The following is a 27,842-nucleotide window of genomic DNA, read 5'->3' on the forward strand; positions in this document are numbered from 1 at the left end:
ATACCTCGCTCTTTACGCTAAAGTATTTTTAGTCATGTCAACTATTTATTCTACGGCTTTTGTGATTCAGGGGTCATTCTTAATGAATTGGGACAAAATTATATCTTTTACTAATAAAAAGATTCGTAAAAAATTAAAAGTTCTAGTTGCCTTTTTAATTAACCAAAAAATTGGAGGGCAACTAGGGTTCCTCCCCCGCTCTTTTTTTTATCAAAATCATTTGATCAAAATAATGAGAAAGCCATTTAGCAAAAAAAGAAAAAGAATATGTAAATTTCAGTTTTAATTATTCCTTTGCGGAGAGCCAAAATCAAAACATTCATTGATTCAAAAACGTTCAGAAATTAAATAAAAAAAACAAGTTTTTTTCAACTGAAAGTAAGGAGCGACATTAAAACTTAAAACGAACAGAAATTACTTCGTATATGAAAGGGGCTGCTTCCTCATCAACGCCTCGCTCTTTACGCTAAAGTTTGACTCTTTCTCTCAACTCTTCTTTTTAAGACAGTAAAAAACTTTAGCGTAAAGAGCGGGGCGTTTTAAATTGTTTTTAATTGTTTTAAAAAGCAGAATTTTGGCAAAGAGTCAAACTTTAGCGTAAAGAGCAAGGGATTGCGGAGGGGACAACCCATTTAATATACGGAGTAATTTCTGTTCGTTTTAAGTTTTAATGTCGCTCCTTACTTTCAGTTAAAAAAACTATTTTTTTATGTAATTCCTGAACGTTTTTGAATTAATGCATGTTTGATTTTGGCTCTCCACACATAAATTATTAGAATGAAATTTGCATATTAATTCCTTTTTTGGCTAAATGACTTTCTCTTAGTTTTGATCAGACGATTTAGAGAAATAAGGGGTGGGGAAAGCCTAGTTGCCCTACAATTTTTCGGTTACATAAAAGGGCAACTATAAATTTTAATTTTTAACGAATGTTTTTATTAGTAAAAAATATACGTAACTTAAGAATTAGCTTACGTAACAAACTTTTATATTCTTAAATTTTTATTATGTATATGAGGGGGTTTGTACCCTTGTTAATACCTCGCTCTTTGCACTAAATTGTAAGTTTTGTCCCAATTCTTTAAGAGTGACCCCTGAATCTGAGAGGTCGTAGAGTAAATAGTTGAAATTACTAAAAATACTATAGCATAAGGAGCGAGGTATTTATCTCCTCCTAAATACCTCGCTCTTTATGCTAAAGTATTTTTAGAACCCCTCATATTCGTAATAATCTCTGTTCGTTTTAAGTTTCAATGCTACTCCTTGCTTTCAATTGAAAAAAACTTTTCCATGTTTATTTTTTCATTGTTTTTTTTATAATAATTTTAGAAAATCCTGCGCCCTTTTCATTGAATTTCTGGTCCCCCATGACATATTTCTCCAAGGAAAGATCCTCCCATATAGCTCTCTTTCCTCAACCCCACCCCCAAAACCAAAAAAAAAATCCCTGAAAACGCTGTACACTTCCCAGTAACCATTATTATATGTAAACACTGGCCGAAGTTTGTAACTTGCAGCCCCTCCCCCAGGGACTGTGGGGGAGTAAGTCATTCCCAAAGACATAGTTATTATGGTTTTTGACTATGCAGAACAAAATGGCTATCTTAAATTTTTGATCCGTTGACTTTGGAGAAAAAATGAGCGTGGGAGGGGGCCTAGGTGCCCTCCAATTTTTTGGGACACTTAAAAAGGGCACTAGAACTTTTCATTTCCGTTAGAATGAGCCCTCTTGCGACATTCTAGCACCACTTGGTCGATACGATGATCCCTGGGGGAAAAAAAACAAAAAAACAAATAAACATGCACCCGTGATTTGTCTTCTGGCAAAAAATACGAAATTCCACATTTTTGTAGATAGTAGCTCGAAACTTCTTCGCTCCTACTGCAGTTCGTTACCACGAACTTTTTGAAAGAAAATAATTCGGTATTTCGGGGCTTCTGACATTATTACTCCTTTGCGGAAGTTAGGCTCAAAATTGAAAAAGGATTATATTTTTTCTCTGGGCCCCTTCCACCTCTTAGTTCGTTTATTTTCCCGTTAGTTTTCACCTGTTTTCGCTTTATAGTTGTGTTATCTCTTAGCAGTTCTTTCGTTAGTTGAGTTATGGTTGTGGTATGTATGTTTTATCGCTCGTATAGTTGTGTTATTTTCAAATTATACTCCATAATAGAGAGGCTCCGAACACCCAGCATTGTATATTAAGCTCTGAATTTGACGTTTTTTTCTAACGTGACCAGATTCGTCCTGCGCCCTGCGCCCTTTTCATTGAATTTTTCTTCTCCCATGACATATTTCTCCAAGGAAAGATCCTCCCACATAGCCCCCTCCCCTCAACCCTACCCCCAAAACCAAAAAAATCCTCCTGAAAACGTCTGTACACTTCCCAATAACCATTATTATATGTAAACACTGGTCGAAGTTTGTAACTTGCAGCCCCTCCCCCAGGGACTGTGGGGGAGTAAGTCACCCCCAAAGACATAGTTATTATGGTTTTCGACTATGTTAAACAAAATGGCTATCTCAAAATTTTGATCCGTTGACTTTGGGAAAAAAATGAGCGTGGGAGGGGGCCTAGATGCCCTCCAATTTTTTTAGTCACTTAAAAAGGGCACTAGAACTTTTCATTCCCATTAGAATGATCCCTCTTGCGACATTCTAGGACCACTTGGTCGATACGATGACCCCTGGGGAAAAGAAAAAAAAAACAACAAATAAACACGCACCCGTGATTTTATCTTCTGGCAAAAAATACAAAATTCCACATTTTTGTAGATAAGAGCTTGAAACTTCTACAGTAGGGTTCTCTGATACGCTGAATCTGATGGTGTCATTTTCGTTAAGATCCTACGACTTTTAGGGGGTGTTTTCCCCTATTTTCCTAAATAAGGCAAATTTTCTCAGGCTCGTAACTTTTGATGGGTAAGACTAAACTTGATAAAACTTATATATTTAAAATCAGCATTAAAATGCGATTCTTTTGATGTAGCTATTGATATCAAAATTCAATTTTTTAGAGTTTTGGTTACTATTGAGCCGGATCGCTCCTTGCTACAGTTCGTTACCACGAACTGTTTGATATCTATGGAATTTAATCACTTTTCTTTGAATTGTTTTTATTTGAAGACACTTTCTTTGACTTTATCTATATCACTTTTTCTATTCACATACTGTGTTAAGAACTGTTAATTGTAGATTATTTATAAGATTATTATTTTTGTTCGCTAAAAATTGCTAGTTAAACGCAGAATTTGAATATGGAATTGGAGAGGTCTGGAAATTTAAGCACTCGCGGAATTATGCCTCGAAATATGGAATCAGTCTGTTTTCTACTTTTGTAGAAGTTCCTTGTTCTTGCAGTCACTCTGTAGTTCATCATGATAATCTTTTGAGCTAGCCTCACGCAAGTTCGTGATTTATTAGATTTTTTTCAAAACTAAAATGTATTGCAGTATTAGCCTCAGATTTGTATTCAATTACCTCAGAAATACTTAAATATGACTATGCACGCACCATCGCGTTTTTTTAAATCTGCATTTAGTTTGATTAGATTTAAGATAGCGATTCTGTAGCCTAAAATTGATGGTTTTTAACTTTTAATATAATGATTTCAACAAAGTCTTTGAAATAAGTCTGCTAAGGGCCCTGCAACCACATATTGAAAATGAATTCATGGCTCAGGTTTCAATTAGGTTTAATATATCTACCATTTGTGAAATAAAATATTTTTACTGCGGTTGTCTATATTGTATTATTTGCCTCAGACTTGTAATCAGAAAGTTCACAAATTATAAAATACCAATTTCGGAGGAAGTCAGCCATCATTTTTGAGATGTATACTTGCTCTTTTATGATTTAGGATAGTTATACAACAATCTTAATTGTTTTTAATGATGATAATTTAAGAATTTTTGACAGTTTCCGGAATACACTGAATCATTTTAATTAAAAAAAGTTCAATGTGTTCCTATGTGTATATTTGGAGGGGGAGGGGTGATAGTCCCAGGGTAACCACTTGGACTTTCTAATTTCAATAATATGCACTGTCTTCACCGTTTGTGAGGCATATACTTGACTCTCTTGGATTTTGGGCGTCTTCATTGCAATATTAGCCTTAGATTTGCAATTAACAAGTTCAGAAACCCTTAGTACCTACTTTAGTGGATTTTGCAGTATTTTGAAGTTTATGCTTCTTATTTTTAGGACAGTATCCTACTATCTTAAGGGTTGCCTACCATTTTCCAATAATGCAGAACAAGCCGGAAAAACAAAAGAGGTATTACCTCCTTGGTACCCATAATCAACTGTTATCGGAGGGTGTTTAGGTTCAAATTCCTTACTCGTTTTGAAATGTTTAACCTCTCGTTTCTAAAGAAGTTCAGCAGAAAAAGGTCTTGGAAAAAAAAAACTAATCAAACGTTTGACCCTCAGTTGTTAGCGGCCTGGCGGTGTGAAAATTGTCCAAAAAAAAAAAATTGTTGTTTAATATCCTTTTCCTCTTTTTTGTATGCACCATATGCATGTAACTGGACTCCTTTTGAGTTTATTTTGACTGTTGTAAATATTTGTATTAATTGTATTCATAGAAGTCAGAAGATGGAACATATGCTGCAATGATAACCCTAGTACCATCCATTGACGTGAAAACACAGAAGACAGAACTTGTTTTCCTTATCGACCGCAGTGGGTCAATGCAAGGGGAATCTATATCACAAGCGAAGGAAGCGCTTTTGGTAAGCTATAGCTCTAAAGTTAAAACTAATTCGCAGTTGTTAGTCTAATAGATCAGTCTCTCAATTGGGTGGCTGTGTATTAAAGTGGATCAAGTATCAGTCATTACACGGCTTAAAATAACGAAAATTCAATATTTGTCGCGAAGTAAACTTTGTTTCGCAATTGCTGAGATATTTCAGCATTGGCTTAGGTGCTATAAAAATATATAATCGTACGAAAAACAAAAGGGCGTAGTATAGTACCGTTTTTGAAAATGAATTAGATAATGAGGAAGATGTCTCTAGTAGATTTCCATCCATTTTCCATAATTTGATATACCCTACCCCAAAAAGCTGAAAAAAATTATCATAGTACATTTGTAGCGAAACTTTTCTCTTAGAAATGGAATATGCGAGTTCAATAATTTGTGGAATCGTTCATAAGGCGTTCCATTACGCTTAGTGCTAGAAAGTGCAATAATTGCGTTTAACCCTAAATTGGTTTACCCTAAAATGAAGCTACTGCCCGAACCAGACCATAGTCACACTTGTGACATGAAGCTTTTCTTGATTTTCACGTCAGACCTGTATTTCAGAAGTGGAAAACTTAAATGGTTAGAAATTTGTTTGAAAAGCTTCGTGTCAGCATTATTTCGTTCCCAGCTGTTTTTATGGCACTTGGTATTAACCAAGTGACACATAGCAATCGCAAATTCTGTCGGTTTGTCGGTCCCGGTTTTGCTACTTTAGGCACTTCCAGGTAAGCTAGGACGATGAAATTTGGCAGGCGTATCAGGGACCGGACCAGATTAAATTACAAATAGGCGTTTTCCCGATTTGACTATCTGGGGGGGGAGAGGGGGGCCCGTTAATTTCGGGAAAAAATAGAAAAAAGAGGTATTTTTAACTTACGAACGGTTCATCAGATCTTCCTGAAATTTGATGTTTGGAAGGATATCGTGTCTCAAAGCTGTTATTTTAAATCCTGACCGGATCTGGTGACATTGGGGGGAAGTTGGGAGGGGGGAAACCTAAAATCTTGGAAAACACTTAGAGTGGAGGGATCGGGATGAAACTTCGTGGGAAAAATAATCGCAAGTCCTAGATACATGATTGACATAACCGGAACGGATCCGCTCTCTTTGGGGTAGCTGGAGGGGGGGGGGGGTAATTCTGAAAAATTAAAAAAAAATGAGGTATTTTTAACTTACGAACGGGTGTTCGGATCTCAATGAAATTTGATATTTAGAAGGATATCGTGTCTCAGAGCTCTTATTTTAAATCCTGACCGATCTGGTGACATGGGGGGGGAGTTGGGGGGAAACCTAAAACTTGGAAAACACTTAGAGTGGAAGGATCGGGATGAAACTTGGTGGGAAAACTAAGCACAAGTCCTAGATACATGATTGACATGACTGGAACGGATCCGCTCTCTTTGGGGTAGTTGGGGGGGGGGGGTAATTCTGAAAAATTTGAAAAAATGAGGTATTTTTGACTTACGAAAGGGTGATCGGATCTCAATGAAATTCGATATTTAGAAGAATATCGTGACTCAAAGCTCTTATTTTAAGTCCCGACTGGATCTGGTGACATTGGGGGGAGTTTGGGGTTGGGGAACCTAAAATTATGGAAAACGCTTAGATGGAGGGATTGGGATGAAACTTGGTGGGAAAAATAAGCACAAGTCCTAGATACATTATTGACATAACCGGAACGGATCCACTCTCTTTGGCGTAGCTGGAGGGGGGGGGGGGGGGTAATTCTGAAAAATTAGAAAAAATGAGGTATTTTTAACTTACGAACGGGTGATCGGATCTCAATGAAATTCGATATTTAGAAGGATATCGTGACTCAAAGCTCTTATTTTAAGTCCCGACTGGATCTGGTGACATTGGGGGGAGTTTTGGGGGTTGGGGAACCTAAAATTATGGAAAACGCTTAGATAGGAGGGATCGGGATGAAACTTGGTGGGAAAAAATAAGCAGAAGTCTTAGATACGTGATTTACATAATTAGAACGGATCCGCTCTATGGGGGGGGGGGAGTTAATTCTGAAAAAATCAGAAAAAAATGACGTATTTTAACTTACGAAGGAGTGATCGGATCTTGATGAAAACTTCATATTTAGAAGGACCTCGTGACTCAGATCTCTTATTTTAAATCTCAGTCGGATCCAGCATGATTGGGGGGGGAGGGCAGTTGGGGGAACCGGAATTCTTAGAAAATACTTAAAGCGGTGAGATCAGGATGAAACTGGATGGGAAGAATAAAAACCTGTCTAAGACACGTGACTGACATAACCGGACTGGATGTGCTCTCTTTGGTGGAGTTGGGGGGGGGTAATTTTGAAAACTGAGGTATTTGTAACTTACGAAACGGTGACCAGATCTTAATGAAATTTGAATATTTAGAAGGGTCTTGCGCTTTTAAAGCTCTAATTTTAACTTCCGACCAGATCCTTTGACATTGGGGGGAGTTGGAGGGGGAAACCGGAATTCTTGGAAAGCGTAAAAATTGGGATATTTTTTATCTTACGAATAGGTGATCGGATTCTTAATGAAATTTGATATTTAGAAAGAATTCATGTCTCTTATTGCAAATCCCGACCAGATCTTTTGACATTGGGGGGAGTCGGAGGGGGAAATCTTGGAAAACACTTGGAGTGGAGGAATCGGGATGAAGCTTGGTGGATAGAATAAGCAAACGTCCTTGATACGTGATTGACGGAACCGTACTGGATTCGCTCTCTTTGGGGGGAGGGGTTCAGTGATTTGGCGAGTTTGGTGCTTCTGGATGTGCTAGGGACGATGCAAATTGGTAGGGCGTGTCAGGGAGCTGCACAAATTGACTTGATAAAGTTGTTTTCCCCAGATTCGACCATCTGGGGGGCTAAAGGGAGAGGAAAAATTATAAAAAATTAGGTATTTATAACATACGAGTGGATGATCGGATCTTAATGAATTTTAATTTTCAGATGGACATCGTGACTCAGAGCTCTTATTTTAAATCCTGACCGACATTAAGCCTCTTATTTTCCTTTTAAATCAATCTATTGATTCATAGAATTTTGCTAGAGCTCATACCATATGATTTCTTGGCTCTTAGCTCTTCTTGCCTCGTCACAAGTGCCATATGAGTTTCTTAGCTCTTTTTTTTTTCTTTTTTTTTTTTTTTTTTTTTTTCTTTTTTTTTTTTTATAAAACTATTTTTATGTACGTTTTGCCAGAGTCCTGTCACAGATAAATAAAAAAAACAGTGTTGCTCTAAGCTTCCGTCTTTTTTAAGTTTAAAAAAAAAAAATAGATCAGGGACTTTTGATTGTTAATCACAAATTTTGTGTTTGAAAGTTGAACAGTGTTCAGCTCAAAAAATTGCGAATGACATGAATAATCGGCGCTGTAGTCAAACGGAATTCTTATGCTATTGACTAGTGCGACAGTATTGTGGCCTGACAAAATCTATTTAGCTATAATTTGTAGTTTTGATTTGATTTTTTCTGTCTTGTCCTTGATCTCTTTGAGAAAGTTGGAACTCCGTTCAAGATTTAGGCGGTTATTTCACTCTCTGTTGATGACGGCAGTTGAATGTATGGCAGCCAAATTTCTCGCTGAATATTTCTCATGTGCTTCAATTGTTCCTGAGACGATTTGTTTCAACTGTTTTCACCTCGGAACTTTTTTCAACGCTGTAACGCTTCCTCATATCTTGTTTTATACATTTCTGGTTCGCTAAAACTGATAAAGGAAAAATCTGTTTCTCCTTCTTCTGTTTTGCAAAATATTTCCTCAATTTCTTTCTTTTTCAATCTCATAGTTGCACAACAAGGGTGCTGGAAGGAAATTTTCTGGGGGGAGGGCAGACGTCAAAATAGCAGTGGTGGTTGGGTGAGAGGGTATATATTTCAGGATATTTTTTTCAGTAGGAATAAGTTTATTTTCATGTACTTTTAGGGAAAAAAAACTCTCAAATAAAAAGAGTAATTGAGTTGCAGGCAAAATCAAACAAAATGCAGTAAATTTTAAATGATAAGGATTCCTGGTAAAGAGATCAATTTATTTGATCAATAATGGGTACTTGTGTCTTATAGCCACCACACTCAATTTCTGTCGAGTAGTGAAGTTTGGTTAATATTAAGGAAATAACCGGTTTTTCAGACCACAAGGTGAAATTCATTCAGTTTGCGATCTGATTTCATAGGAGACAGTGTCTGACCATGGATGTTAAAATGACAATTTCGGATTTGCTAAGGACTGAAGAAGAGCCAATAAGACTTTTCCAAGATAAGGGGGTATTGCCCAAAACAAAATATCGCAAAGGGGAGGAAAAAACAGCACCGAGGTATATCCCGCCATCATTTAAAATCATACCTAGGAGACTACATGTGGCGGGTTGCAGTAATGGCAAAAGGCAGAGCTCATTTGACCGTGATTCTTAGTGACATTTCTGCATTCTGGGCGCATATTTCTAAGTTGTAGTTTTCATAATTTTGTTGATAAAGTATTATATTTTCATTATATTTTGCTTTATTTCATTAGCATTAACCAAACTTCACTTCTCGACAACACTTAACTGTAGTGGCTATAAGACATAAGTACCCAGTAATGTATTTAATTATTATGCATTTAATATTAAAAGAAATTAAACTCAAACCTAAATTACAGAAAGATTTATTACTTCCGTAGATTATAACAGATGTAGACATGTCTTTATGTAATTTCCTACGCCTTATATTAGTTCGTGGTAACGAAGTGTAAGTAAGGAGTGACCCGGCTCAATAGTGACTGAAACTCCAAAATATGGAATCTTGATACCAATAGATATATCAAAAGAATTGGCTTTTTATGCTGATTCCAGATATATAAGTTTTATCAAGTTTAACCTTGCCCATCAAAAGCTACGAGCCTGAAATAATTTGTCTGATTTCCACAATGAATGTATGTTTATTTGTTTTTCTCAGGGGTGACTGTATCAACCCACTGAGCCTAGAATGTCGTGAGAGGGCTCACTCTAATGGAAATGAAAAATGCTGGTGTTCTTTTTAAGTGACCAAAAATTGGAGGACAACTAGGCCCCCTCCCACGCCACTTTTATCCCAAAATCGTCCAATCAAAATTTTGAAATAGTTTTTTTTCAGCATAGTTGAAAGACCAGATAACTATGTCTTAGGAGATAAAATGACCCCTTACAGTCCCTGGGGAAAGGTTTTTAAGCTATAAAATATGTCCATTGTTCTATTTGTTATTGGGAAGCGTGTATACATTTGTCGGATGGGGAGGGGAGGACGAATTCTCTCCTGGGAGGATTTTGCACATGGAGAAATTTCCCTGGAGAGGGAAGCCTCCAGGGGTGAAGTTTTCAGGGGAAATTTTACACTGGGTGAATTTGCCAGAATTTCTATACAAATTTTATTAATATGTCTTGCTTTCTCTTTACCGATTTAGTTTTACGCGTGGAGATGTTAAGGGTAATTGTCCGGGGTAAATTTTCGCGAGGATTGAATTGTCCAGAAGATATTTTTGCAGGGAGGGGGATTTTTCCTTGGAGGTGGAGCCAGGTATCCTGGTGTTATTGAAAAAACGATCAGAAATTAATTTTTAAAAAACAAGATGTTTCAACTGAAAGTAAGGAGCAACATTAAAACTTAAAATGAATAGAAACTATCACGTATATGGGGGGTAAATAGCGACGGAGACCACACTGCCTTTTCATCACAAACGTAGAAAACAAGAAGAACAATAGGGAATTTTTTTCTCAAGACAGTGAAATTCTAATTTGAATGAATATTTCGGCCCTATGTCCAAGGGCCGTCCTCAGCAAAACATAAATATATAAAAGAAGAAAGACTTACAACAACATAAAACCAATAAAACTAAAATGAAATTTTTTAAAACAGTCCCAGCATCCTTACTTAAGCGAAGCTCAACCAAGACTGATAAATAAAGTGAGGTAAAACAAGGCAATTCATTGAAATGAAACAAGAATAATTAAAAACACGTTTTTATTGCTAATTTTGGCTTTTTGGCAGCTAACCTCAAAGGTTCTTTTTGTAACTGGTTCTATGTTAATGTCGACTGGGTTTTTAAAATATTTTGTAAGATCGTTTTCAATTAAATTTGTGCATTAAGTATTTATGGAATATTCCCCCGAATCCCTGTTTAAGGAAATAGTATTATTAATCTTAAGTCTGATTTCAATTGCTTCTCGAACAGCCTGCTTTATGCCTAGGTCATTGCTAATAAGAGCGGATTCTTCAAAAAGTATTTTGTGGCTAGGATTTTCAAAAACATGGCTGTTTAAACCAGAATCAAAAGGAACATTAGCAATATTAGAATTTAGAGCTTTGATAATATCATGTTTATGCTGTTGTAGGGGTCTCTTTAAATTCTTGTGAATTCTACCTACATAGTATTTGCCACAGTGGCATAGTATTTGATAGACCCCTCTTTGTCGAGTAACTGGGGTTTTATCTTTACCAGAATTTAGGAAATTTATGATTATGAAATTATTGGTAAATAACTCCCAGTATTCAATTCCGTTTAGCAATGCCGAATCGTCAGACGGCTATTTTTTAACAATACCGACTATTTTGGACTTGGTTATCAAACACCAAAATATTTAATGCCTTTAGACATAGTGTTTATAAAAAGTAACGCATTATCAAAGTAGTTTGTTCAAAGTAAAACATTAAAACCAAGATTAAGAAAATCAAATAAAATTTTTTAATTCAATATTTTTTATTTGATTTTGAAAGCCAAAAACCAATATATTTGACATCTTTATGCTTCATTACTGTAAAAAACTAAATCTTTTTCAAAGTGACAACTAGATGAATACAGTCACTCCTGAAAAAAAAATGATAATAAAACACAAAAAAATGTATCCGTTCAGTGGGAAAATGCAGAAATTCCATGTATTCTGTTCAGAGAAACATTTCTGATTATAAGACTTCATATATCAGCTCATGGGTACTCTTGCATTGCAAGCAAAAGTTGACGGCATATTTTTACTGAAATTGCCCATTACTTCTATAATTACCAAAATTTCAACGATTGTACGAACTTTCAGGTGTACTAATAACTAACAAACAAATAAATATTTAGGAACACCATAAAAAGCTGGTTCTTTGATTGAATATTATAAACAGCAAGGCTCTTATACTTTCGTTATTGACAAGGATCATTATTTACTTACCTTTCATTACTGTGAAGAATTTGATTTTTTTTTTTTTTTTTGTTACTCCAATCAAACCGTAAAAATAATGTTTGAAGAAACTGAATAATGTTGATTCAGTCACAAATTATAACTTATATTTTCCTTGTCAACAATACCAACAATGGGGCAACACACATGTTTCTATGGTTTTTCCCTATTCTGTTCTTTCTGCTCTCTTTCCTTTGGTTTCCTTATAATTACTTTATAGTCTAAAATTTCCAAGGGGCCATGACCTCCCCTTGCCCCCCCCCCTCCCCTGCCGGCGCCCATGTTGCAGAAGCTTTTTTTGTCTTTACAAATATGCTCCGTCCTTTTTGTGTTGTTAAACTGGTTTTCAAATAAGTGGTCAAATTTTTCAAGTTGCTTGGGTTTAATTCTAATTCAATGTCTGTGGTGTCAATTAGAAGGGACGAATCTGCTCCAAATTTTTTGTCTCCTCCCTCTAAATTTAAAAAAACCCTTTTTTTGAATTTTTTTCATTGAAAAACGTCCTTGTTCTGTATTTTCATCGAAAAAAAAATTGGAAGAAAAGTAACAAATTCCCTCCTACCTAGACCTCGAAAAAATGCTTTTTTGCCCTCCCCTACTACTTTTTTGTGAGTTGTCGCCACTGCTCATCTTTGAGCCATCCAGAACTGATTGTCAACACTGATTTAGACTCTAAATTTTAAAAAATACATAGTAGCTAGAGTTCGTTCAACAGAAATGGGAGAGAAAATTTCGCTTTAGGGAATGTTACCTCCTTTTTCCATTATCATTTAATCATAGTCTATGACAAAGACAATAGGATACTTTAAATTTTTTTTCCATTGTATCGGGAGGACAAGCTTGCGAAATAAACTGCCTAGGGGAGGAGGGGTCTGCGGTTAAAAATTTTTATCTAAGAATGTTTTAAGCCTTAAGAGGGACTTAAGGCTCTAAAGCTTGAAGAAGGCACATTATGATTAGTTTATAGTACCTTACGGTTATTATTGACTTAAGAAGAGTTAGTAGTTAGTAGTTACTTAAATGTTAATTATTGTAGTGTTTTAGCCCTGACAAAAGTAAAGCAGTTCAAAATAGGGATGATACCTTTTTATTGACAGTGAATAGATATAAAATTATTTAACTGGATATTTCGAACACATATACAGTGTTCATCATCAGCAGTAAAACCTAAAGACATGAATAAAAATAAACAACATTTATACCTAATAAAATAATTACATATAGTTGATTGCTCTTATTTTTTCCAATGCAACAGCCGAGGCAAATCTCTTTGACCTTTTCGGTTCCGGTTCATTAGAATTATCTGACATATTACGTGGACAGAGGTCATAGCTCTTAGGTGAGGTGATATTTACTTTATTTGACCCCAGTAAATTATCATAAATTGAGTTCAATCCAAATTCACCTGTATCTCGGTTTATGGAATTATTCTTGAATAGAATTTTTTTTTTATTTCGATTGTTTCCCTGAAAGTTTGCTTTACACCTTGGTCCCTAGAAATCGAAGAAACATTTTCAAACAAAATGAAATGATTTGGAAAATTAAAGATATGCTCCGAGAGGGTCGACGTGAAATCTTCAGGTTTGGTATTTTGCTTTAAAGACGATGAAATAGAACTATGATGTTGTAGCAATCTCGTTTTTAAATTCTGGTTAGTACGTCCCACATAAGAGCTTCCACAAGTACATGGGATTTTATAAGCCCCACTTTTTTGCTCTACGGAAGTCCGATCTTTTCCAGAATTTAAAAAACTAGAGCAATAAAATAAGAGCAATAAACTAATCTTTAATTTTCCAAATCATTTTATCTTGTTTGAAAATGTTTCTTTGATTTCTAGGGACCAAGGTTTAAAGCAAACTTTCAGGGAAACAATCGAAATTGAAAAAATTCTATTCAAGAATAATTCCATAAACAGAGATACAGGTGAATTTGGATTGAACTCAATTTGTGATAATTTACTGAGGTCAAATAAAGTAAATATCACCTCACTTAAGAGCTATGACCTCTGTCCACGTAATATGTCAGATAATTCTAATGAACCGGAACCGAAAAGGTCAAAGAGATTTGCCTCGGCTGTTGTATTGAAAAAAATAAAAGCAATAAACTATATGTAATTAGTTTATTAGGTATAAATGTTGTTTATTTTTATTCATGTCTTTTAGTTTTACTGCTGATGATTAACACTGTATATGTGTTCGAAATATCCAGTTAAATAATTTTATATCTATTCACTGTCAATAAAAAGGTATCATCCCTATTTTGAACTGTTTTACTTTCGTCATGGAAAGGCAGTGTGGTCTTCGAAGTTATCTATGTTTTAGTCCTGGTGGCAAATGCCCAGTATTTTATGCTGGAGGTAAAATACCTGGAGAGGGGTTTCAGGGTCCTATCTAGGAGAGGGAGCTCCATGACTGAATATCCCCCCCTCGCCGTCAAAAATGGAAAAAAATACATGTTTTTAATATAGGAATGCTTCTATTGGAAGTCACTTTAATGAAAATGGTAAAAAGGGCTCTGAAATGTGGGTGCTTCATAAGATTGAAAATGATCTATTTAAAGTTTTCCAGAGGAATTGTCTAAGGGTAGTTTTAGGGTACTAGTTTGACTGACCACTTACCAAACAACTAAGTGTGTAAAAAATGTAATTCTATCCCACTTTTTTTGGCTATAATCCGGGCCTAACCGGTTTTTTTTTTGGGGGGGGGGTGTTTTACGCAAATATTTTTTATTTGGGGGAGAGGGGGCTACACAAAAAAACGCATTAAAAATTTGTTCATATCCATTTTGTTACGTTTGTGCGAGTCAGAAAAACATTATATTTTGGGGGGGGTCAAACCTTCTAACCCTCCCTTCCTGGGTACGGCCTTGGCTATAATGAAGGAAACGTTATACCGATGAAGGGTGACAGATTGCCAAAGACTGTGCCTTGGGGTTATAAATCTGGAACCGAATGAAAAGTAGGTCACCCTTGACTGGGATAGGAAGAACAGTATCCTCAGCTTCGTTAGTATCAGGAGACCCGGGGCTGGAATGAGTTGTTTGTTGTAAGCGCTTTGAGACGTGCAGAAAAAGATCTTGCTGGTCAAAACCTCCACAAAATGGTTTACCCCTCACTCGCTTCAAAGTTAGAATCCTTTGCCTACCGGACAGAAAATGTAGCTTGGGGAATCCCTAGAATTTTGATTATAAGGAGTAAGGGTCTCAATTTTGAGTTTGGGAAAAATTGATGTACTCTATGTCACTTATTCCTTGAAATTTTAATCTTGGCTTTAAATAGTCTACAGTTTTATTATTTTTAATTTGCTTTTCTTGTAAACTCATCAGAAATTGTATGTAAAATACAATTAAAAATCAATTTTGTGTTAAGCTGTTGGTCCTGGATAGGAATTGCATTAATCATGCCTACAACGTAATAATTAAATTCATTTTAAAAAGTTTTTTTTTATTTGTCTTTGTTTTTTGTTTTTTTGTCATCATGTCTATGTTAACGCTTGTTTTAATCTTCTTTACTCTTTAGTTTTAACTCTTTACTTCTTTACTGTTTTTTGTTAGGCAATAAAAGCAGAAGGCGAATGTTAGTAGATCGAAACATTCGGCATTTTGTCTGGTATTATTGACTTTGATGTGACTATAGGGGTAAAGGTAAGGAGATCAAATACTATTGACCGTCAACGCTTAAGATGTATATGTTTCATATCTAAGTCTATCACTGAGAACTTCAGATGAATAAGTAATATAACAATCTGTCAGCAAGTACCGTTTCAAAAACCACATTTCCAGCTTCTTGGTCAAAGAATTAATTTCTCAGACACAGTTACCCGTACAAACCAATAAAGAAATGGGTTCCTAATGTGTTTTTTAACATATATCTTGAACCCTGGAAAATTTATTGAAGGATCGATAAAAGGTAGTTAATATTCAAAAGTCGGTGGGCAGGGAGGCTGTATCTAGGGAGAAGGGGAGTTTTCCCGGTTTGAACCCCTCCCCCGAAATTTGTGTCCGACTTGTAAAAACGTAACAAAAATGCATATAAACTTACTTTTGATGTGTTAAAGTTTCTTTCTATATCCCCTCCCCCCACGCCGAACAGAAATGCTGTATTCATGATTACATTGATGCTGGGCTGGTTTGAAGGACGTCGTGTAAGTAGGTGAATATTTTCCTTAACCTTTATCATGTACGAAGACGATTTTGGATTACACAGTTGATTTTTTTTTCTAAAACTGCGCTAGTCTAAGTCACAACTAATTACAGTATGTTGTTTTTCTTTCAGATCTTTCTTCAGTCACTTCCTCTGGATTGTTATTTCAATATTATTGGCTTTGGTTCAACGTACACATCGCTATTTCCCAAATCTGTTCAATATACAGAAGATTCATTGAGAGCAGCCAAGGAACATGTCAAAGGTAGGATTTTCACAACTACGCTGTATTTTTGTATTTACTCATAGGATGACGGGAAATTCTGATGACCATCCCATGACCCCCTTGAAAGCTTTTTTGCAAAATTCACTTTAAAGGGGGAAAGGATATTTGAACCTAAAATAATTTTTCAAGCATCAGACCTTTTTTGAAAGTATTGAAAACCTGCAGCCAAATATATGAGTCCGTAGGAAGAATACGGTTATACGCAATTAACCTTAAATAAACTAAAAAATGGCAGTGACTATTAACTAAAAATCTATAATCAAATTATGATTCTTAGCACTGGAATCCCTAGTATCTAGATCAACTGATTCTGAAAGAGGTTCATCAGCCAAGTCCCCAGATATGAGTGGTCTATCAGTAATTGAAGAGGGAAGGAAAGCAACTTCCGGAAAAAACATGATGATTGAAAGGATATATTCCCGTCGACCTGAATTATGAAATTATGCTGCTAGCGGAGAATTCTTTCAAATATGGATCACAAGACAGCTCTGCAACTTTGCAAACAGAGATGCATTTACCGGGATGTCATATGTTCATATGTCATAATGTCATATGTTCATTTTTTGTCATATGTAGTATGTTCATATGTGATAATGTCATATGTTCATTTTTTGTTTTAGTTCCCACTTAAAATGTCAAAAATTACAACATCCAGGGGTTGCATCTTATGCAAACAGTGGGGTGGGAATGTATTCATTCGGATGCCTGACCTCTTACACAGGTCGACCACATGCACGTCTAAGTGGCTGTCGGTATTATCAAGAAGTGAAACAATTGGATTATCTTTATCTGGTCTGGTCTTTTCGACAAAGTGCTTCATTGTTTGTAAGAAAAGGTCCCCATTCATCCATTCACTTGATGGGCTAGCCCTGGTGTGCCAGGAGGAGCACCAGGTGTCATATGTGGCGCGAAGTGCACTCTTGGGAACACAAAAACTGAAGGTATCGTTCCTCCTCCTGCATTTACAAAGCCCATCATAGTCATAGTTTGTCCCCTTTCCGCTGATGTAGTTTGTGCCACTTGTTTCTGCCCTATTGAGGGGAGGACTTTCGGGGGAGCAAGGACTGTTGGAGTCGATGTTTCATCAACGTTCCATATATTATCTGGCTTAAGCTTGACACCTATTCGGCGATACACAACCAATTGTTTATCAAACAATTTATTGACGACAGGCTTGTTAAAACCACTCTCTTGACACTGCCTCGTTGCCTCTAGTCTTCTTACTGCTTTGTCTTTATTTCTTTCTTTGAATGAAAGAGCCAGTCTCCACAAGCTTGATGATGTTCATTCCAACGGCTCTTGGGACGGTAATATTATTGACAACTGCAAACCTATAGGTGAAATTGCGAGCTTCTACAGGGGTCAGTCCGTGGTTCATTCTAGAACAAATTTTAAAATATTCTACTTGCGCTTTTTCCAACTCAGGAGTAAATTTTTGTCTCGAATGATACTTTTTGTTTTCAAAAACAAAGTGACGGCCATCGCTTTGAGAACCACTATTTTGCGTTGGCACTGGAGAATGTTCTTTTGATTTGGCTATTTCTTCCTTTGATCTATGAACATAGTCATTCAAAGATAACTCCTTAACGCTAATTTTTTCCGCAGCTTCTTGCATAAAAATGTTGTCAAGGATCACAGCTTTGGCTGCCCTTTCTATTTGGGCCATTGGGGGCCATTTTGGGTGCATTAGGTTTCTTGCGTTAGGTTTCTTGGCATCTGGAATGTTGAAACAAGTATGAATTTCTATTAAATATTTCTCATTAAACCACACAATAAACCTGTACAAATATTTATATAGTCAAAAGAGAGGTACAGATAAAGGATACTTATCAGCAAAAAAAGAATTAAACTAAAACCACAAATATAACAAAATAAAGTTGTCATATTCATAAATATGACAACTTAGGGCATGAGATGGACATAGGGGAAAAAGAGGCAGCGTGACCAATTGACAACAATTTAGTTACAACAAATCGATAAATAATATAAGATTGATACGGTAGACCTATCGACTGTTACTTTTTCTTAATAAAAGTGACAACTCATGTTTTTTAATCTAGCGGTTAGGTTTAGACTATTTGCTGTAACAGCGATTAGAAATCATATTAAAATTCGGCTTTGTCAAAGTTGTCTGCAAGTAGTTTTTATGGGCCAAAACATGCTGAACACAAAGATTAAAAATATTGGTTTGAGATTGAATATCATATGTCCAAAGTAATAGCTTTTAGCGTGAAAATTAATAAAGGCTTAATTTCTAGAAGAGTCTTCGTATCTGAAAGAATAGGAGAGAGTGTAAGACAATAACAAAATAAGTAAGCAAAGTAAAGAAACAAAACAAAAAGTAAGTTAAGCAAAGTAAAAAAGTAAAAATAGGAAGAGAGAAATAGAAAATAAGAGAGAAACAAGAAGAGATCCTTTATTTCTTATACTTTCGATTCACATTTTTTCAGAAACGGTAGAATTATTTACTTTCTAAATAAGCCTCCGTAGTATATAAATAGAGGACACTACTTCATGATTTTTTTACACAGCTGTATACATGGCAATTTAGAAGCAAATGGCCTGTCCAGACTAACCCCTTGTCCGAGATAACCCCGGTCTCTCCTATATCAAAAGAGTTGACTTTATGCTTATTCCAAATATATGAGATTCATTAAATTTAGTGATACCCATCAAAAGTTACGAACCTCAGAAATTCTGCCTAATCGTTGAAAAAGGCGGAAAACATCCTCAAAAAGTCAAATCATCTTAATTTTATTCGTGCCATAAGATTCAACGTATCATAGAACCCTATTATAAACGTTTCAAGCTCCTATCTGCAAAACTGTGAAGTTTTGTATTTTTGCCAGATGGAACATCACGGATGTATGTTTGTTTTTTTGCCCTTTTTTTCCAGGGGTGACTGTATCTAACCAGTTGTCGTGAATTATCTTGGAATACCAGAATTTATATACGAAATTCTTTTTATTTGTCTTACTTTTTCTTTGCCAACCTAATTTTACATATGGAGATATTCCGGGTGAAATTTTCGGCGTAGTTCGAATTGTCTGGAATGATTTTTTCTATGGAGAGGCTATTTTCTACTGGAGAAATTCTCCATGGATGAATTTTCCGTGTAAGAAATCTTCCATGGGAGTTTTTTTCTGCGGCAGGAATGCTCCATGGAGGAACCTTCTGCCGGAGTAACATTCCACTTAAGGGGGGTGAGGAAAAATTTTCTACTGAGTTGGAATTTTCTTCATGATTTGAAAAACAATCAGTTTCTGGGTGGGGCTTTCAGCGAGGAAATAATTGTCCGGTGGAGTTTTCGGGTGGGAAAGGGTTATTTTATATGTGAGAAACTATCCATGGATGAATTTTCTATGGGTAGGGAATTTTTCATGGAGGGGTAGCCGGAAGTCCCGACTCTATTGGAAAAATGATCAGAAATTATATAGAAAAATAAGTTTTTTCAACTGGAATTAAGGAGCAACATTAAAGCTTAAAACGAAAAGAAATTATTCTGCATATGGGGGGGGGCTGCCCCCTTCTCAATACCTCGCTCTTTATACTAAACTTTGACTTTGAACTAATTCTTAAAGAACGACTCCTAAAACACAAGGGTCTTTAAATTAGAATAAGAAGCTTTCTTAAAAGTACTTGAAACTTTAGCATGAATAGCAAGGGATTGTGGAGTCGTCAATCTCCCTCATATACGGAATAATTTACGTTCATTTTAACTTTTAATGTTGCTCCTTACTTTCAGTTGAAAAAAACTTTTTTTTTTTTTATTTGACTGAATCAAGAGCCAAAATATGTGAAACCAATTAAAGTTTGTGAGATTGTAGGAGTCTGTATTAAGATCCTCTATCATTCTACTATAGCTTATCCGTGTTGTGTAGGACTTGTCTATAGACTAATATCCTTTTTCTTCGCCTCTCTAGTATCTCATATGGTTGTTTCTGAAACCAACGGAAAATTTACCTTCTAGCTGAATAATTTTGTTTCGTTTTTTTATGGTGTTCCTAGGTAAAAATTATTTTAGTATCGTTAAGGGCATAGCTCATTTTCGTTGTAATAAAGTCGGGTTGTTCCTTCGATTATGGGCATAATAATATCCAATCTGACTATTCACATTTTCTTTCTCTTTTTTTTCTTTTTTTTTTCTTGAAACTGTCTCCAGTCCATATAAAATTTAGTTTTGCTTCAGCCGTTTTTCCAAACTTTTATTTGAAAATTATAGGAAGCTCTTCTTTTTTCGTTTTTTTTTTCCTTTTTTTCTGAAATTGTTTTGAGTTCATGTAAAATTTAGTTTTGTTTCAGTCGTCTTTTCAAACTTATTTTATTTTATTCAAAAATTATAGGAAACCCTTGGGGTCTCTTTTTTTGTGAAACTGTCTCGAGTCCATGTAGAATCTAACTTTGTTTCAGCCGTTTTTCAAACTTTTATTTGAAAATTATAGGAAACCCTTCTTCTTTCGTTTTTTTTTCCTTTTTTTGTGAAACTGTCTCGAGTCCATGTAGAAATTAATTTTATCTCAACTGTTTTTTCAAACTTTTATTTAAAAATTATAGGAAACCCTTCTTCTTTCATTTTTTTAAGCAGGCACTTCCCATAGGGACCGGATATGCAATAGCAGAGAAGTGGTTCTATTGTGAATGTTCTATTAACTTTTAATTTAATATAAGTAAATTATGCTGTGTTGGGGAATTTCTGGCGGGGTAAACTCAAATGTATCTTTAGTTTTGTCCTAACGCGCCCAGTTCGTAGTATATTTTATTTAGACCATTTGTTTCATATCCCTCTCAGCTTTTTTCTTGGAAAACTCAAATAAAGTTTCGTTTGCTTGGGTTTGTGATCAAAAATATTCTACGCACGCGCATCAAACGTTTTTGTAGATCTATTTCAACTTAATGCTCCAACTTTTATTCCTTTCTTTTTAAGGTCTGGGTGCCAATTTAGGTGGAACTGAAATATATGCTCCACTTGATTTTGTGTTTAAGCTGCCAGCTGTTGAAGGATATTTACGACAGATTTTCGTCCTCACGGATGGAGAGGTAAGTATTTGGCTGTTTATTTTCATGGCTGTAGCCCAGTGAATATTGGTGCTTAAGCACAGTCTTCGCATAAAAATAACTGACAGAGTTGACAAATGCTATCAATGTTGGGTTGTTGTTTTTTTTTCAAATTGCCATATATAGAAATCTGATTTGTCAATTTTTTATGTTTAATATCAACAGCTATGAATTAATCTCGAAAAAAAAATCAGAGAAAAGGGACAGAAAAGATGCAAGGCGGGTAGTTTTTTAGTCTAGAGTCTTTATATTTAGTAACCTGTCCGTAAATACTAAACCCCGTAGATAGTATCGTGTAACTCGTCAAATTGGGGTGTAAGAAACTTAGTTGATGTTAGAAATTTTTTGGGGGGCATAGAATTGATCTCGTTCTTGTGTAAGCTTAAAAATCTAAGGAATAGAATGAAATAAAAGCAGAGACTAAAAGATAAGAAAAAACTTATTTTTACGAAATAAAAAGTGAATTAGCTTTTAAGTGGCTAACATATCGTAATGAATGGGCGACTATTCTAAACAGAATTATAAAGAAAAAGAACATTTACGTTTATCTCTATCTATTGGTTTCATCTATTTTACTGCTTTATGCGAACTCACAAAGTCGAGGCTAAAGCCCCCCAAAAAAAGAAAAAAATATATAGTATCTTTAGCCGCAGGGCTATTGTTGCCCTCTTGGGCGCAGTATTTTGAAATAGGGATTGTCTATCTCATTTGCGACGGGGTTTTCACTAGCTTGGTAAGTGATACTTGTCTCTCAAAAGCGAGGAGAAAATCATGCACCACTGGCCAGCCATTAGCTGCAATCGATTTTACATGCTCAGAACCGGTTCTAGCAAGTGAACTTTTTTCTCCCACCTTGGACTGTTCCTCAGGAATATTTTCTTGTGTCAGGGTCAGCACTTAGTATGGCCAGGAAGATTGACGTCGCCCATCAATGGTTTCGGTTGCCATTGATGGCTTCAACCCATACTGTTTCAGCTGCCTACTCCACAAAATACCCAGCCTCATGGTCAAGCACTGCACTGTACGACCAGTGGTTGGACCTGGATTGAAATTAAAAATAGGAGGCTCCTATTTTTGCCTACTTCTCTCAGGGGAACCACGAATAAGATTGCTACTACTAAAAACTGTAATCTAAAAAACTGTAATTTAAAGAAAAAATCTGAGATTTTCTGAGACGAAACTATTTTTGGAACAGGCCTAGTTACTTTTTTGTCTGTGTCCTGTAATGCTATGAAGGTATGAGATACGCCTTCAGTTTTGAACGCAATTAAGTAGAAAAACCAGTTTTTTCGACTGAAAGTGGGGAACAATATTTAAATTAATACGACGAGAAACTATTTCGTATATGACGGGACTGTTTTTTCCTCAATCCTCCTGCTTTTTAGACTAAAGTTTTACTGTTTGTCTCAATTTCTTAAGAACGACTCCTGAAACACAAGGATCTTCAAATTGGAAGGATAAAGTATTTTTCAAGCGCCAAAAACTTTACTGTAGCTTGCTTTGGTTGAAGAGAGGGTAGCTCCCCTCATATACGGAAGAGCTTTCGTTCGTTACAAGTGTTAATTTTATTCCTTACTTCAGTTAAAAAAAACTTTCTTTTAAAAGCAAAACAAACGTCTATATTAACCTTTTGTTTTCATATACCTCTTGCAGCTTTCGAAATGAATTCGCCACCGCCTGGTGTTGCTACATCTGAAACTGGAAGACTCATTGTATAACTTTTTCACTTTCAATTCGATGTTTCAATTCGATTAGATGTCTCACATTCTTCAATCAGTAGATTTTTTCCCAATTGGGAAAAATCGTTATCTTGTACTACAAAGTGGCAGAAAACGCTACTTTGCTTTCGCATAATTCTTTTGCTACTTAAACAGGGAACTAGAACTTTTAATTTTGTTTCGAATGAGTCTTTTTTTTCAGACCATTAGTTCAGTGCAACCATCCCTGAGAAAAACAAAAACAAACAAATTCTGTGATCATTCTTCTGGGAAAAAATGTATATTTCATAAATTTATAGATGGGGGCTTGAAATCTCTGCAATAGGGTTCCCTGATATGTTGAATTTGACGTGTGTAATTTTCATAAGGATCACTCGCCTGTTTGATCGGTGATGTTTCCTCCCTTTTTCGGAAATCAGATAAATTTTCTAGGCTCGTAGACTTTGGTACGTAATATTAAACCTAATGAGGTTTACATATATAGAATCACCATTGGAAATTGATTGTTTCTATGTATATATTTTTATGTTCTTCTGGGAAAAAATGCATATTTCGTAAATCTATAGATGGGGGCTTGAAATCTCTGCAATAGGGTTCCCTGATATGTTGAATTTGACGTGTGTAATTTTCATAAGGATCACTCGCCTGTTTGATCGGTGATGTTTCCTCCTTTTTCGGAAATCAGATAAATTTTCTAGGCTCGTAGACTTTGGTACGTAATATTAAACCTAATGAGGTTTACATATATAGAATCACCATTAGAAATTGATTGTTTTTATGTATATATTTTTATGTATATATTGTCGCCAAGTCTTTTTTTAAAGTTTCCGTTACTATTAGCACGAGTCTCTCCTTACTTACAATTTATTACCACTAACTGTTTGATAGACTGATGTACAGAAGTATTTTCGTGTCACCATTCTCATGAACCTGTTACTGGGTGTGGACCCACATAATCGCTTTGATTTGGCCTTAATAAGCTTTGATCTTTTTCAAGAAATGATTAATTTTTATTTTCTTTATTTCTCTTCTTCTTGCGTCTTTAAAGTTACAGAAATTACCAATAGTGAATTTTTATAGGAAAAAGGATAGAATTGAAGATAAAGAAATCAAATACCAGGAGCAGTGGATACTAATTAACTATTTTTTTCTTCCTTATTTTACTTTCTTTATAAATGTGCAAGTTCTCTTTTCTTACATTTTTCATACTGCTTTCTTTTTTCTTGCTTCGGCGCCTGGCAATTGTCGGTGTCTCTGACATTGGTCAATTTTTATTTCTTTAATCAACATAATTCCATTTTGATTAACTGCAATCCTCATCTAAGGAGTATTTTTTTGTGAAAAAAGATCACCATTATCTAGCTTGTTTAATAAGAACTTCGTTTTGCCACCAGTTGAAAAAATAATCTCTTGGTTGATTCATTTTAAGAAATAAATCATTTATTTTGGGATCGTCTGACTGAAAATACTTTTTGATTGAAGCCCCTGAGTCTTTTTCAGACATACAGGTTTGAAGTGGCTTTGATCTTTTTTCACAAAAATGCTCCTTAGGTGCAGATAATCAAAACGGAATTCTGTTGGTTTAAGAAACAAAAATAAGCCAATGTCAGGGACACCGACAATTGTCAGGTGCCGAAGCAAGAAATAAGCAAGTATAAATATTTATATTTATGCACTTATTTATTCTAGGTATCAAATACAGAACGAGTGCTTTCGCTCGTTCGGTCTTTCTCAAGTAAGAATCGTGTTTTTGCTCTTGGCTTAGGGCGAAGCGCCTCACACCATCTCGTTGGTGGTATTGCACGTCTTGGCGGTGGCACAGCAGCCTTTGCAACTGTATCAGAAGAGCTCCGAAAGAAGGTCATGAATCAACTAAAAAATGCTCTTCAACCATCTTTTACGGGTATTTATTTTCTTATTTCAAATCATGAATCGATCTCGTTTTGCAGCAAGTATTCGATCACCTGTGACCTTGAACTGATGAGACCGTATTTAAATCTAAGAAATACCTCGCTTATCCGAGCGAACCGGGTCCATTAAATGCATGCAAAGTACGCCTTTTGTTAAACAATAGAGTCCACAAAGCTAACTATTTATTTATGTACAAATGCTAGCCAACGAAGTGTGTATACATGAAGAATATTCGTCTGCTCTTTACCTAACCTTCCTCTCATCTACTCCGGCCTTCGGCCCTCATAGAAGTGCCTTCGTTCAGCCTGTTTCATTATCATATTTCCTTAAAAATAACTCGAATTAAACCCCGGTGCCTCTGGCGCGATCATTGTTGACAGCAAGCATTTATGTTTTGATCATTCTCTCTCAAAATCCAGCCTTAATTTACAATAGGTTTGGGCCTATTCATGATTTAAAAACTTCGCAAGTCGCTGGCTGTTATCCACAACTATCCTTAAAACCTACTATTATGTATTTTCTTCTTTTATCATCATTTAATTAGCAACAGACTTATACAGGAGAGCCTTTGGGACCCGAGAAACCCAAGGTTCCCAAGAAATCTCAAAGTGTTTACGTTTGTCCAAGTCTAACCATATATTTACACAATTTTACATTTATCAAATACTGGCCTCACCCACCCATACAAGTCGTTCTTCCTCGCCTGGATGCGTTCTAGGTCTTCCAAGGCTGAAATGCCTGTTAACGGATTTTTTTTATGAATAATCAAACCAGGTTTATTATACTGATCCACTATTTAATTACATGTTTCTTTTAGTACATTTGGAAGCCTAAAAGTATGGATTTTTGTAACAAAAGTCTATCTTTGTAACACTGTGCTAGGAAAAGCAAGTCTTGTCTTCATAAGTGAATCAAAGTTCCCATATTTATAAATTACATCAAATATTTTGTAAAGCACGTGCATGCTTCTCCTGATGTTAAAAAGCTATTCATACCAGAAAAGCATGATGCTCATCTTCATCCAAATGTGATAAACTATGCCAAGGAGCACGGGGTCATACTGCTGACAATACCGTCCCACAGCAGTCATTGCATGCAACCATTGGATATTTCTGTCTCTGACCCACCCAAAGGGTCAGTGAAACCAATCCATGGATATGTGGATGGTTAACGATTCTGGAAGAACTGTCACCATTTACATCGAAGCTGGGTTGGCAGGGATATTTCCCCTTAGTTTTCATATCATCAAACATCCAGAAGGGGTTTGGAAGGTATATCCTCTTTCAATCCAGATTGTTTTGATAATGAACATCTTTGCTCTTAAATAAAAACCAACCAAATGTTTTTTTTGGTCCATGAAGCTGGTGGGAAATGACAAAGCTTATCAGAGGTTCTAACTCCAGCCCCCCCCCCACCTGCACGGAGGCTGTGAAGAGATTTGGTGAGAATAAAGTACTGAGGGTGAAAATGAAAGTGCAAAGCTTCAGACTCTGATTGTTTTGGACAACTCAGACAGTTCTCATGGGTAAGATAGTATAGGAATATGAACTTAGTTATGATTTGGGTTGCAGTTGGCAACTTTGTAAAAGTCATCTATGAGGGCTATTAGGGAGAAACTAGATCTACGTTGCATGAGCAACGTGAGGAGTTGCGGCAACTTTTGTTCGGTTTCGCCGAGTAAAGTGTTGCGAGAGCAGCACTTTGGTTTTGTTTCCTCGCCTCGATTAAACAATGAAGTTGTTAATCTGTAAGGATCTTAAAATAAATACTAGGTACACCAACTCCCAAAAGTTGTAAACCCCTCATTGCAACTAGCAAAAGTTGCAAACCCCTCATCGCTGAAGATGATTGTAGCCTAGCAGCCGATTATTACTTACAAGTCCCCTACATGTCTTACCACTAGAACCAAATTGATCTCACCATCAAATACACAGGAAACAAATAATAGGTGCACCAACTAGCAAAAGTTGTGGACCCCTCATTGCCAAAGATGATTATGTGCTAACAGCCGACTGTTGCTTAAACCTCCCCTATATGTCTCACTATTGGTATCTGCCTATTTTTGTTTTCACTGTGTGACTTACTACTGAAGTTGTCAACCCCTTTAAACTTTCTAACTGGTATATCTCATGAAGTAATTTTTCTACAAAAAAATGGATGACATATATTTTGATCAGCTCATCAAGAGCTATCGATTGTCGTCGAAAAAAAAAATCGATCTGTCTTAGTTCAAAAGTTGACTTTTTGCAGTAGGCAAGTTTCTAAAAAGAAGCACTTAGAAAGAAGCAAAGGATGAACTCTAATCTCTTTAGCAATGAGAGAACTTTTAAAGTTTCTGAGGCACATCTAATATCATTTCTCTACTGCAATCCCAAGTGCGAAAAACCGAATGATAAACTCAGCTGAAATGACGAACAGAAATGGGTAGAAACAGTAGATTTTTGGCCCCAGGCATGAGTTCTACGAAGCTTTCCAAAATACAAAGTCATATTCATCAATCTGGCCTAAGGTCCACACTTCTCGTAAAAACCGCAGAGGTTAGACCCTTACCACTTTCTAGAAATAAGCTGAAATCGGGATGCTAGGAAAAAAAGAAAAACACGACAAAACCAAAGTATTGCTCTCGCAGTACAATTAGAACCTACTGCAGGAGGTCCGTGTGATGACTATGAGTTGTAGTAAAGGTGATGTGCGGAAAAGGCTGGAACAGCCAGATCGTATCTGCTACATGAAAGAGGATTTATGGTAGAAACCACCAGTAAAGGAAGAGTGAACTACTCAGTGAACACAACTTTTCTGACTAAAATGTATCTTCCCTAAAC

At 35.9% G+C, this 27,842-nt stretch overlaps 1 protein-coding gene across 1 annotated transcript in view; it reads left to right on the forward strand.

The window, feature by feature from the left end:
- Window positions 1-27,842, forward strand: part of LOC136035439 (von Willebrand factor A domain-containing protein 5A-like) — a 58,490-nt gene that overhangs the window by 19,703 nt on the left and 10,945 nt on the right. The window contains exons 4-7 of the mRNA XM_065717248.1: window positions 4,585-4,731; window positions 16,183-16,315; window positions 21,261-21,373; window positions 24,799-25,012. Coding sequence (XP_065573320.1) covers window positions 4,585-4,731; window positions 16,183-16,315; window positions 21,261-21,373; window positions 24,799-25,012 — 607 coding nt within the window. The remainder of the gene's footprint in view (window positions 1-4,584; window positions 4,732-16,182; window positions 16,316-21,260; window positions 21,374-24,798; window positions 25,013-27,842) is intronic.

This window comes from Artemia franciscana, chromosome 14, assembly GCF_032884065.1.
Source record: "Artemia franciscana chromosome 14, ASM3288406v1, whole genome shotgun sequence".
In the NCBI taxonomy this organism is placed as follows: Eukaryota; Metazoa; Arthropoda; class Branchiopoda; order Anostraca; family Artemiidae; genus Artemia; species Artemia franciscana.